The sequence below is a fragment of the Carassius auratus genome, chromosome 39 (genome assembly GCF_003368295.1).
Source record: "Carassius auratus strain Wakin chromosome 39, ASM336829v1, whole genome shotgun sequence".
Lineage (NCBI taxonomy): Eukaryota > Metazoa > Chordata > Actinopteri > Cypriniformes > Cyprinidae > Carassius > Carassius auratus.
The window spans coordinates 12,076,030-12,089,141 of record NC_039281.1 but is presented as its reverse complement, the minus strand read 5'-3'; the positions used below and the strand labels follow the sequence as shown (position 1 = coordinate 12,089,141).

At 37.4% G+C, this 13,112-nt stretch overlaps 2 protein-coding genes across 2 annotated transcripts; one reads left to right on the top strand and one right to left on the bottom strand.

Annotated features, from left to right (window-relative positions):
- The first annotated feature begins 1,813 nt into the window (after nt 1–1,813).
- LOC113057937 (fos-related antigen 1-like) lies at nt 1,814–7,061 on the top strand. The gene is made up of 4 exons (XM_026225556.1): nt 1,814–2,258; nt 3,261–3,515; nt 4,563–4,670; nt 4,775–7,061. The coding sequence occupies exons 1-4, from the start codon at nt 2,139–2,141 to the stop codon at nt 5,354–5,356; spliced, it is 1,065 nt and encodes a 354-aa protein (XP_026081341.1). The 5' UTR covers nt 1,814–2,138; the 3' UTR covers nt 5,357–7,061.
- A 1,946-nt stretch (nt 7,062–9,007) lies between these two features.
- On the bottom strand, nt 9,008–12,695 carry LOC113057936 (coiled-coil domain-containing protein 85B-like). Its single transcript, XM_026225555.1, has 2 exons — nt 11,880–12,695; nt 9,008–11,773 (listed from the first exon to the last, which is right to left on the bottom strand). The coding sequence occupies exon 2, from the start codon at nt 11,611–11,613 to the stop codon at nt 11,011–11,013; it is 603 nt and encodes a 200-aa protein (XP_026081340.1). The 5' UTR covers nt 11,614–11,773; nt 11,880–12,695; the 3' UTR covers nt 9,008–11,010.
- Nucleotides 12,696–13,112: the final 417 nt, after the last annotated feature.

The following is a 13,112-nucleotide window of genomic DNA, read 5'->3' as shown; positions in this document are numbered from 1 at the left end:
CCACTTCAGCCTTGTGGTTTCATTTTTACAAACATTTTTTTCTCTTGTCACAGACCATTGTACTGAACACTAATGTACAGAACAGTTAAAAAATGAGTCATAATGATGCTGAAAAGATGAAGACCTTGAAAAGTGGTGACAAAGAACAGTAACAGCATTTGAACAGTAATAAAAATATTAAAAAAAGAAACTTCATAAAATAAATAAAAATTAATAATAAACATATGTTTTTGTGTTTTCATGTTATTAATTTTGTTTGACTGACCTATAAAATAAACATATTTTACACTAAATTTGCTCTGTAATTCAGCAATTAAATGATGTCAGAGTGACCAGGGTAAGAGCTTGACTAGGTCAAAAATTCCATTAAATGTAATAAAAAAAGACCATAGATTTCATTAAAGTTTTGGAATTATGTGTAAAATATAACCTCTAGAGTTTTCTCTTTCATGAGTCATTGTTGTGGTTTTGTTATGAGGTAAAGTCACCCCAGTTTATTATTGTAATATAGACCAAACAGTTCACTAGTTACAATTATGATCATTTATGTCCTTCTTTTGTAAAAAAAAAAAAAAAAGAAGATGAGTCATGATGCTGAAAAGGAGCAGATCCTGAATAGTGGTGACAAACAAAAGTGACTGTATTTGAACAGTAATAAACATATTACAAAAAAGAAAAATAGCAAAATTAAAAAATAACAAATAACAAAAAAGTATGTTGCTGGGTTTTCATGTTATTAATTTTATTTGATCAACCCACAAAATATATATTTTTTTATAAATGTGCCCTGTAATTACAGCAATTAAGTATAATGAGGGTAAGAGCTTGACTATATGGTCAAAACTTCCAGTAAATGTAAAAAAATAAAATGACCCTAGATGACATTAAAATGTTCCTTGTAATAATTCTGGTGTTGTTGTTGATGATGTTGTTTTATAGATAATGTTCATAATTGTTCAGATTTAAAATTATTCTTATAATTTCAGATGTATGAACTATATATGTGTTCCTGTATGATTAGGTATAAAGTACTCTCATGAAATAAAACATGTCCCTTGAATCATTTCCAATACTACCCCTTACTACTATAATATTTTCCTGACACTGGTTTGAACACTGTAAATGGAAACTGGGCTGAGAGCAATTTACCTAAAAAGCACAAACTTGCTTCAAGTGTCTTCTCTGTGATTGTAAAATATTTGTGCTCAAAATACACCAGATTGCAGGTCTACAGTGAACTGCCCAACAGTTTGTGGTTTTCAAAAACGAGAAGGAAAGTCATGAATCAAGATTTCACTACCTTACACCATTTAATGGAATAATTTTCCTATTTACTGCTGTAGGGATGATTCAGCTAAATACAGTGAAAATTGTTTCATGACACTTCATCCATCCATTGCATTCATTCAATGTATGGTGCTTTAATGAGGTCTCTCCACTGAAACCTCAGTGTACACACGACTTCACTTGTCACAAGACCCGCCACTCTTATTTACCACACACGGCTAACTAAGTGTTAACATAAACCCTCGTTTTATTACAGAAAAACAATGACCTGTATACTTTCCGAATGAAAATAATAACGAAAACTGCTGTAAAAAGCTCAAGTTTCGATTTAGAATATGCTCTTTCTTGTGAGAGAGCGCGACATCTCAGACAGAAGGAGTTCCGGAAAACCCCATTTATGGTCATATACGTAATCTTCCATGTGACTAAACGTCATTCAATAGATAGGCAGCACCATTTCCCGTAAGATAGGAGGGGCGAAAGCTGTACGGTTCTTGATGACTTATTTAAATTCTGGTGAACACTCAGAACCACCAGTCTGGCGGAAAAACAGAACTGTATTATACATATCATAAAGCGTATTTTTACATTTAGTCTAGAATTGTCAGCAATATGAACTTTTAAACGATGACAGAAACTTCTAGACTCCCCTAGACTTATCGTGGTGGATTCTACCGTTTTCCCGCAACAAGGTGGATTTTTAACTTGCTTTTGAATTTCGCGTGAACTGTCAGTGATATAAGTAGGAGGAACCTTTTTGGGAAAGCAGACATAGAAAAGTAGGCAGCGACACAGAGTTCAGAGATTTAATCAACAGTTTCCTTCGGATTACTGAAGAGTCACCGGCATACATGTACAACTACGGAAACCTGGGCAGAGGAAACGATCGGACCTTACCAGATAACAGCTCTGGATCAGGCTCGAGCTCCGCGACTGTCGCTACAACCGCTGCTACAGCTCAACAACAGCAGGTAAGCGTCTCTATCTCTGATCCAGTGAACTCATGTTACACTCTTTTTATAATTTAAGATTTTTATAGTTTTAATTAACATTTCACCAACTATGAATAATGAATGAGTTACTGTATAATTTTCTGTTGTTCATTTAAGACAAAAAAGTAACTTCAACCTGTCAACTGTCACTTACATTTTTGAACATAGACTTGAAATTGCATGATCCAAACCTAAATTTTTGAAAACATTTTGTAACATGATTTTGATGTTCCATTTTCATGGTAATGCAGCGTTTGATTTTAAAATGGGTTTTAAAGGATGCATTTTGAGATTTTAAGTTTTCAAGTGATATTTAATTTCTGATGATTTCTAAATTGTGATAGAGAAAAAGGCAACAAAGAAGACTTTTTTTTTTGACAAGATCAGAACTCCTGATATGATGGTTTTTAAGGTGCGCTCTTGCCATAAATTAATCTATTACTTTTCCTACATAATTTTTAACAAAAATGATTCATAAAATCTATATATTTAGGAGTCTTAGACCTTTCTAACGATATATAGTTTGTCATGATTAGATTAGGATTTAATTGTAATATAGTGACGTAAATGTAGGTGGCCCACCAAGGGGCAGGGTGACAGTTAACAGCCTTTAAGTATGAACTTTAACATATCACTATGCTTAAAATGCTTAACATTGTAATTTATTTAGAAACTTAATGTAACACCTATGTAAAAACCTGTGTTTTAAATGTCTTCTCTGTGGACCCCCTGAGCACATTTAGGAACCCCTGTTTAAGATTATTGTCCAAATAAATATTTGGTCAGGGCAGAAAATAATAAAGTAATAATGGTAATAATAAAAGATTTAATGATTCAAGTTGGTGTTTATATCTGGGTGTTTCTGCAAACACAATGGGTTTTTGAGTCATGATGAAATATAATAAAGCCTCCTCCCTCAATATATAATGCCACTGCCTTGGTAACTTATGATATATTGTCTATGTCTCTTGTACTTTGTAGCAGAAATATTCTGTGGCAGGATCCAGTCAGTTTGTGCCCAGTCTCAATGCCATAACTTCAAACCAGGACCTTCAATGGATGCTTCAGCCCTCCGTTCTAGGCGCCCCGGGACCATCCAGGGCACCATCTTACTCACTGCCACCAAGAATCCCATATATGACTCCTCAACTTTCCCAATCACACATGTCCCGGCCAGGTGTAATTAGACCAGCTACAGCTGTTGGCAGCTCAACAAGAAGCAGTAATGATGAACATGTGAGTCCAGTTGAATAACTGTCAGTCTGTCTACATGATGAGGTCGTGATGAGTCAGGATGCGAGACAGAGACAGCATGCTTTGTCACTGTGTTCACCTGTCATCCTGTCCATTTTTGCCGGTGGTCTTAGCCAAAAAACCAGTCTCAGCCATGCGTGTTATTCACACATGACCCAAGTGTGCTAGACCCAGGATGTGTAATATCCTGTTGTGAGTCGGAAGTGTGTGACCTGGGGGTATGCGTGAACATGATTGCTGATACATACAGTGTGTGAATCTCATTTGGGCTTATAAATTAATGTGTTAACTTGTATACATTCATTTTGTATGTGAGACTCTCACATACATGTTATGATTTATAGCATAGCATCTACCCTATAGGAAACCTAGAGATGCTCATTCAATATTAACTCATGAAATCCTGCCTGACTCATGCATCCAAGTCTTGAGTATAGCAGGATGATAGTGAAATATTGAGACCGGAAATGGGATATCATGTGATTCACTGGAGTAAAACTTAATGACTCATACTTGAGTCACTAGGGTGGCTACAGGTGAGTCATCAATATAAGGTCAGGAAACTGCATATAATGCCCACAAAAGAAAGACAGCGTGAAATGAATTAACACAATATATTATCGAATTCGTAATAGAGTAATTACAGATATGAAAATTGCAACATTGCCTCAAAGTACTCAGTGAATTTGAAATAAAGTTAAGAATCTCATCCCCTAGATGGCAGTATTTTCACATGTTTATCAACTATAAAAATTGAATTGACCATCAGGTTCAGATTGTTGGAATTAGACATAAGGTTTTAATCATTTTGTAATTTATATTTTTTATTTTATTGATTCCTATTATCTTTTTTTGTACTTTTTAAAATATTTTATTACAAAGACATATAGTGTCAAACTACTGCATGATTATATTATATTATATTATATTATATTATATTATATTATATTATATTATATTATATTATATTATATTATATTATATTATATTATATTATATTATATTATTTGCATTACTTTCTCACTCTAGTTATCCCACGAGGAACTTGAGCGGCGCAGAATTAGAAGGGAACGTAATAAAATGGCTGCTGCAAAGTGCAGGAATCGTCGACGCGAACTGACTGACACATTGCAAAGTGTAAGTTCATTTTGTACATTTTTTGTTAAGTTTCCTTTCAGTCTAAATGTCTTTGCATTCTTTGTTATCCAAGAACTGAACATTTGAAGTCTTTCTTTTCACAGGAAACTGACCAGCTAGAGGATGAAAAATCTCGTCTGCAGAAGGAGATCGCCGAGCTTCAGAAGCAAAAAGAGAAGCTTGAGTTGGTGTTTCAAGCCCACAGACCCATCTGCAAAGTCCAGGACTCGGACTCGGACTCGGACTCTGACTCCAGCAATGACATCCCGACGCTGAGTGGAATCAAGATTGAGTCTGTGGACCCTGATCTTCCTGGACCCTCCAGAGAATCAAAGATTCACGCCAAGCCTAATAGACCCCAGCACAAAATTACCATCCCACCTCCAGCTTCATCCATATCCTCAGTTACCAGTGCACCTCTTGAATCAGAGTCTCTCCATACTCCTGTCCTCATCTCCACTCCATCTCTAACCCCTTTTACTGCCAGCCTGGTCTTCAGCTACCCCTCTTCTTCACAGGATACCCGCTCTGCGACTTCATCCCAAGCTCTCAATCTCACCAGCTCTCAAAGTACCAGCCAGTCTTCTCATAACCCTCAGCCGTGTGGCGTCGCTCATCGCCGCAGCAGCAGCAGTGGAGATCAGTCAGATCACTCTCTCAATTCACCAACCATCCTCACCCTTTAATTTCTCATCTGCTGGAGGGAGAAGTGATTCCAAAAGTGTCCTTACTACTACATACAAGCATATATGCTTTTACCTGTGTATTCTGTTTATCTTTATTCATGGCAGTTATCAAATAACTTAAATGCACTATAAGAATAGAGAAGCACGAGTTAAAGGTGATGTGTGTAACCTCAATATTGTAAGGAGACCCAACTATGCCGTTCGTTAACTGATTAGTAATACTCTACAAACCTAGAGCGTGAATTTGGAGGTCTGTTTGACCTGTTCGTTCAATGGATAACATATCGTGTAAGTGTTCAGGAAAAGGTATTTTTGCATTTCATTTGGCGACGTTTTTAAGGATGTGTAGTGCAAAACGAAAGCTCTGACCATCCTACATACGAAGTAGACTTACATTTTTACAGCACATATGTATATAACACTGAAAAGAAAACTGACTGACTTTTAAGTCGTAACATTTTACTGTAGTGGCATTAATAATAGTATTATTGATTTATAATCATTTACTTCAACTACATATCTAGTATATTGGTGTCGGTACTGTAGCAGTTAAAAACTGGCCTGCTAGCAAAAGGTTTAGAGGTTGCTTTGGGGGTTTGAGAGTTAGAGCACAGTGTAGTCTATCATCAGTATGCTTTTCAGGAAGGAATATCAGTTACTTCAGGAAAGCGATTTTTAAAGCTGTCTATTACGTTATTTATTATCATGTTACCAATTTTAGAAATGTGGATTTAAATTTTTTACGTAATGATTGTACTGTCTTGCTATGCACATGTTTGTGGATTTAATGTAATGTCTTGTTATTTTATGTTTAATCTTGGTTTTAAGAAATGCTGCGTTATAGTTACAGTGTATGCTGAATAAGCTAGTTTTAAAGAAACTGAAGGGATGCAGCCTAAACCTGGTTCTTTACATACAATGTCTGCAACACCACAACCCAACACTGAGAATGTGCACTTCAATGACAGTTCACTGTTACGCTGGTTACAAAAATGATATTTTAACTTCATGAAACACTTCCACTGTTACTATACTACAGGATGTTTCCTCTACAAGTGCAAAGATGTGTGATTTACAGGCCAGTAGAAGTAAATTCTATATAATTTATACTGTACTGAGTACACTATGTTAGACTCTACTATTGCTTGACCACATATAGATTTCTATGTATTTTTGAAAACAAGATATTTTTTAGTGATTTGACATTGGTTCCTTTAATAAGGAGACATGTTGCATGCTATTTTACATCTATTAAAACAATTACTGAAAATATGTGCTGCTATTGGGAATACAAAACAATGTTATGACCCTGAGCTGATCTGTAACATACTAGAGTGCCTTAAAATGTGGACTTCTATTGAATTCTATACTGTATGAAACATGTAAGTTGAAGCTGACATGTAGACCCCTTAAGAGACTCTGTTTGTGGCTTATTGCAGGGGGCACATAGATAAATAATATGGCAATGAAGTAAATGTTTAGCAAGTTATATAATAGAAAAAGAGTCTCTCAAAGCTCACAGGGGTACAGAGGGAGGAAACAAGAGTTTGAGCACACAGTTTCCTCCTAGGATGTCCTGATTACAAAAATGTTTAATGAGTCACAGATCTGAAACCAATTGTTAAACACTTTCCTCTAACAGTGTTGATCTTTAATTGTTGTACAGCAAATTAAAACAAATAAAGTTCTGCTCAGGATAAACATCTCTTTGGTCATCTGTCTGTGTTCGTGGGAAAAACTCACAAGGTGAGAGACATGCTCTGTATGACAAGCATGTGATAATATGTCTGAAAAGGTATTTATTACTTCATAGCATGTGGTTATAAAAAGATGGAAAATACCTGGAAAACAGTTAACGAGGAACAGCTTTGAGGAACAAAAGTGATAAAGTGAAAGAGCATGCAAGTTAAAAGAGACCACAACATCTTGAATATACAAAAAGCTAAATAAATAAACATGATGACCCTATTTCCTCCACACTGTGCCCTCTGTTATCGCTCGCTTAGAGAGGACATGAGAACATATGACTAATGAGATAATGAAGAGAGAGTTTGAGCTAAATGAACCAGTGAGCACATGTTCTGCTGAAAGGACCTCTGTATGCCAGTCAGATGCCACTGTTCTGGCTGTGTAAACAGCAAGCCAAAAATAAACCGGTGAAACATCAATAAATTAGGGCCTGAGCTACAGCATGACTCATCAAGACTGGGACATTTTGGGACATTCAAGACTGGCTAATGATTTAGTTTCTGATCCTAACCATGTCCTACATAGTAAGTTTGAATTATTACCATGAAACCGAAGGTACAGAGTCCCAAGATTTAACAAAGTTAGTCTGAAACATTCTTTTGTGCATTAGGCAATCCTAGAGTTGAATAAAAATTCAAGAGTATTGTGAACATAGTTGTATAAGTGTAGTAGAAGGGTAAGGTAAAATGTAATATTTAAGGGAGTATAATGTATAATGTATTTTGTTCTTGTGTGGTTGAAGTGCATGTTGTTGCTTAAAGGAGGTTGATTGTTGTAAACATAGATACTGTAATGCAAGAAAAATTTCAGACTTACAATAACATCCTATATCATATCAAATTTATGTTATACAGTCTTTTGCAAGCTATAATATATACTTTATCCCTGCAAAGCCTGACATATCAAATTATTGTCCGAAAAATCGTTTATGATAAAGTTTTGAAAGTGAAGTGACATTCAGCCAAGTATGGTGACCCATACTCAGAATTTGTGCTCTGCATTTAACCCACACAGAGCAGTGAACACACACACACACACACAGTGGGCAGCCATTTATGCTGCAGCGCCCGGGGAGCAGTTGGGGGTTCAATGCCTTGCTCAAGGGCACCTACGTCGTGGTATTGAAGGTGGAGAGAGAACTGTACATGCACTCCCCCCACCCACAATTATGTCCGGCCCGAGACTAGAACCCACAAACCTTCGATTGGGAATCCAACCCTCTAACCATTAGGCCATTTTTTTTTTGTTATTCAAATTTTTAGGGTACATTTCATTTCACCAAGCCACTGCAACTGATCCAGAATTCTGCAAGTGAACGACGCCCAAAGAGGCACAATATCACTCTCACAGACCTTTTACTGGACTGTTCCCAGCTGGTGGAACAACAAGCCTATCTCAATTCAAGCAGCTGAGTCTTTAGCTATTTTCAAAAAACAAAACCTCTCAAAGACACATATTTTTCATCAACACCTGACCAATTAATACTAGCACTTACCTGTTCTATTCTATTCTAAACTAGACAGAGACTAGTATACAGCACTTGAATACTGTTTCCCTCTTGTTGGTCTGATTGCTTCTATTGTTCTCCTAATTTGTAAGTCGCTTTAGATGAAAGTGTCTGCTAAATGACTAAATTTAAATATAAATGTAAGAGAAAGTTTGAGCAGAACTTTGATACAATCTTGGCAAAAATGTAACCAAAGTTTGAGAACATTCTGTGAGCTGGGATATTAAGCTTCATGTGTTTTACATCAGGGTTTTATTGCATATAGTATGATATAAGAGAATATGTGGCTCAACTCGAGGACTTTTATTCAGAGGCCCAAACAGAGCAAAAATATGCAATTTAGTGCAATTTTTTCATGCAGAGTGAAAATATGAGGAGAAAAGACAAGAACAGAACATGGTGTGTCAGTCAAGTGTATTTAAAGCCATCTCACTCACAATGAGTAATCAAAGCGAATACTAACCAATCAGAGAGCTGGGTTTTGTAGCAATAAAACTTCAGTCATTGAATTAATACTGATCATATTTCTTGATTAAAAACATGTACAAGAAAACAATCCTATGTAGGAGGGTCTTGTAGTATGCAGCAAATACAACAAAATAATGACAAATATCTAGCACAATCATTTTTTAAACTACATGTCAATGTTTTTTCCTTCAAACAGTGTCAAATCAGTGTGTATTAATTAATTCTTGTCAAAGCAACAACTGAACATGGAAAGCTTTGTACAGTACAGTTGTGTAGTTAAAGTTGGGTTAATGCAAAATAAAGTTCATTTTGGATTCAGTGCAGAGCACAGCAACATTGTCTAGTGAAGCACAAGTCACTACATCTAGTGAATTATACTGTCCAGTTAAAAATAAACAGGAAACAACTATCTCGTAGAAAAGTGGTCTAGTGACGTGCATGTTCAGTTAATCATTCTTGGGCCTCCATGATACAGCCATATTACATCACAAAAAATCGGATCTGCTTACAATGGAGGCTTCACTTTGCACAGTCTATTGATACTTTATTTCCTCTCCATTGCTGAAAAATGTTCAGTGCTTTTTGTAATGATCTTAAACAGACCACTACATAGTATATGGCTCTAATCAGTAAAAATGTGCATGTGATTCATTGCAGTCTTGTCATAGTGCATCGCAGGAAAAACATCAGCTCGTGAACAGATCAGTGCACAGTAAACCTGGTACAAGTTAGCAGTATGGTTAGTTTCTCTCAATGTTGTTGAAAATGTCAACCCCAAAACTAAATTTTTGCCCCTATCTACAACCCCTACAAGAGATGACAGGAAGCATTCCTGCAACAATTGGAAAATCATACATTCAAATAATGATACTAATACCATAAATAGGTCTGCTGGAAAATCTGCAGCTTTTGCAACATGGTGGATGGTTTCTAGAGAGTTCAAGCTGGAAGGCTATCTTAGACCAGTTGGTCCTATCATCTTGGTCAAAATAGTTTTCGACTAACTTAGACCAGGTAGAGTCCAGCCACCATGTTCCAAAAACAAATCTACCAGCTTAAAAAGGAAGTAAATCAAAACGATTCATTCACATTTGTTGCAAACCTGTGTGACTTTCTCATACCTGGGATTCCCCAATTTATTTATTTTTGTGAGCTGAACAACTTTAACCTAAAAAACTTACTTGAAATACCCCCTTAGTTAATTTTTGAATAATTTAACAGTTAATTCTCATGAAGTTTAAGGTTCTCTAATACCAGTTAATGGTCAGCATGACATGCAGGTAAGCAAATAAAATATTTAATCTTTGTCAGTAGGTGTTATTTATTTTATTTTTTTGTTACAAGCTTTTCATCCAATAACCAAAAACCAGGGTCAGCGAACCCGTTTGCAAAAAACTGATTCAGAGGTTAAAAGTCAATGGAGTCCAACTTTGTTTTGGAAAGCACTGACTTTTAATGTATGGATATAAAAACACTTATTCTAAATAATAATTCTTCAAAATATCTCATTTTGTGCTCCACGGCAGAAAGCATACAGGTTTGGAACGACATCAAGGGGTGTAAATTATGACAAACATTTCATTTCAATTTGAACTGTAACCTTTAAGCTGGATTTCCCAGCAGGAGGACTGTTTTAAAAGGAAAGGCTGTCACTTCAAAAGATTAAAAATAATTCTGTTTTGCCTGGCACCCAATAATTTTACTCAAGTGTTAAAGGTCTGCCAACTATAAAATGTTAATCAATGAAATATAGAGAAACTGTATTTATGGCATCAAAAGGCCATGAGTAAACTAGCTAGAGTCTATTTCCACCGAAATAGCTGAGATGTTTTTGTCGGGAAATGTAAACTACTTTGTCTTAAGAAGACATAAAAAGTCTGTCTCAGCATCAAGAGAGAAGGTTAAAGTAATATGGCTCTGCTCCTCTCCTTCAGTCATCTGGTGAACACACCAAGTGCATTTGGTCTGGACTGCCAACACTCCCGGTGCTGGAGCTCCCGTCGCCCACGTCCCGGGCCACCATACACGGTATGTTGAGATCCGTGGAGCCACCCGGGCTGGAATCACTTCTGCTCACACACTCTTCCTCCAGCACCAAACAAAGTTCCTTCAGATCCAGGTTCTCCTTCACCAGACCGTCTTGCATCCGCTCGAGGTCGGCGAGCTTCTTGAGGTATCCGCCGAGGTCCTCGCGCATCACTTTAGCAGCGTGATGGCCGAATAGTTGCCACTCACGAGCGAGCTTCTTCACTTTCAGACGGTCGTCGTCCAGAAAGCAGCACAAATCCCGAAGTTCCTGGTTCTCCTCTTGCAGCGTCTGGTTGATGACTTTGAGTTCCCTGATTTCAAGCAGATGTCCCTGCAGTTGTTTATTGACCTCCTTGATTAATCGACCGCGCTGTATGAGAGCAGACATCTTTTCTGATTCTTCTCTGCGGAGTCGACTCACCAGCTCTTCCTTAGAACAAGCCAGCAAGTCTTCTTCAGACATCTTTGACAGCTCCCGGTTCAGTATTTCACTGTTGCTCCCCATACTCTACACAAATTCACTGTCACTTGGTATCACAGCGGGTAAACCATAAACTAACTCTTATGAAGCATGTGAGACGTCTATCACTGTAAATGGATTGCAGCATTCCTCATCCAGGCACGAAGAAAACGCTCCATTTCCTCTTTGCTCCGCTATTTATAACCTATAATAAAGGCGGGATGGACAATTCTTATATGCAACTGGATTTTTCATGTTTAATGATTAAAATATCAAACACCTCCTGGTTGTAACACGTTAAAAAGGCCTACCTCTCTCCTCCGTGCTTTAAATCGTAACTGGCAGCATTCATTTCTCAGTATTTGGCTTCTGGGAATCACTGAAGCACATCGTGTTTGTTTCTGCTCTTCGGGCTGCTTGGATGAGAGGTCAACACGGACGTTAAAAATAATCCCCGTGGAGCATCTCTTCTGTATTTTTCAGGGATCACAAAGTCCGCCTCTCTCCGCCCTGAAGCTTTTACCCATTCCAGTGCAAGTCCGGTAAATAATCACGGTGCCATTTTAATGTCTAAATAGGCAAAACATCCGATCGCGAGCGTTCGCCACGAAACGCGTTGTAAATATCATAAATAATTAAACAAACAAATAAGAGTCGGAATGTAGGACAGGCCGGTTATACTAGTGCTTCATGCGATTGGTCGGTTTTAATCCGAATCAACGACGCTGAAATGAATGGTGGCTGCCCGCGAGGTTACTTCGTGGTGATTCCTGAGGAAATCTTTGAGATGTTCCTTGAGATTACAGTGTTTCCTTTGGCGATTGCGGTGGTTGGGGAGGCAGTGATGTCTTCCCCCATCTCCTGCTCTCCTCCCCTCGCTTCTTCACCCCTCCCCTCTTCCCTTACCGTAAAAATCTGTACTGTATCCTGGATAGTGACTGAGTTCCCCTCTCACATCTGTTTCTAATATCTAAAGCTTAACCATACCCATACAACACACTGAAGATACAAAAGCAAAGCATATTAAACGTTGAAATGTATCTCTAGATGAGGTCTTCCCACTGCTGAGATGAGACTACATGGGACACACACAAAACTAACGGGAAGGGTGACAAAAGCTTTTTCTCTAAGCCACTGTGTTTAGTCACATCCTTCCGCCCTGCTCTCCAGCACAATTTATAGCACGAGGACATAACAATGTGGGGTGTTAACCAGGGCCTGGGGTGAGAGGGGGGCTTGCTGGAGTGGGAATGGAAATAGGCCACAGTTTCGGATAAATGAGAGGGAGGGGTGGACAACCACATGTAAGACAATAGGGGAGAGGTGCAGAATAGTAAAAAATGATTGTGATCTTAACAGTAAAAGACTGTAGAAATGGTACAGCAAAAACCTTTTACTTTCTCATCAGTAAGTTTCCATACTATATACGGTGAATAACTGTAATTACATTTAATTTAATTTTACAGTAAAATAACGTTAAAATTACAGTTTTTGGAAGTGAAAAAGAAAAAGTCATTGTTCAATTTACAGTACAAAACTGAAAA

Excerpts from the sequence above, each read along its gene's own strand:
- LOC113057937 (XM_026225556.1), top strand. The coding sequence starts at position 2,139 with ATGTACAACTACGGAAACCTGGGCAGAGGAAACGATCGGACCTTACCA. Across the intron at positions 2,259-3,260 it reads CTACAGCTCAACAACAGCAG|CAGAAATATTCTGTGGCAGG; the intron begins GTAAGCGTCTCT and ends TGTACTTTGTAG. Across the intron at positions 4,671-4,774 it reads TGACTGACACATTGCAAAGT|GAAACTGACCAGCTAGAGGA; the intron begins GTAAGTTCATTT and ends TTCTTTTCACAG.
- LOC113057936 (XM_026225555.1), bottom strand. The coding sequence starts at position 11,613 with ATGGGGAGCAACAGTGAAATACTGAACCGGGAGCTGTCAAAGATGTCT.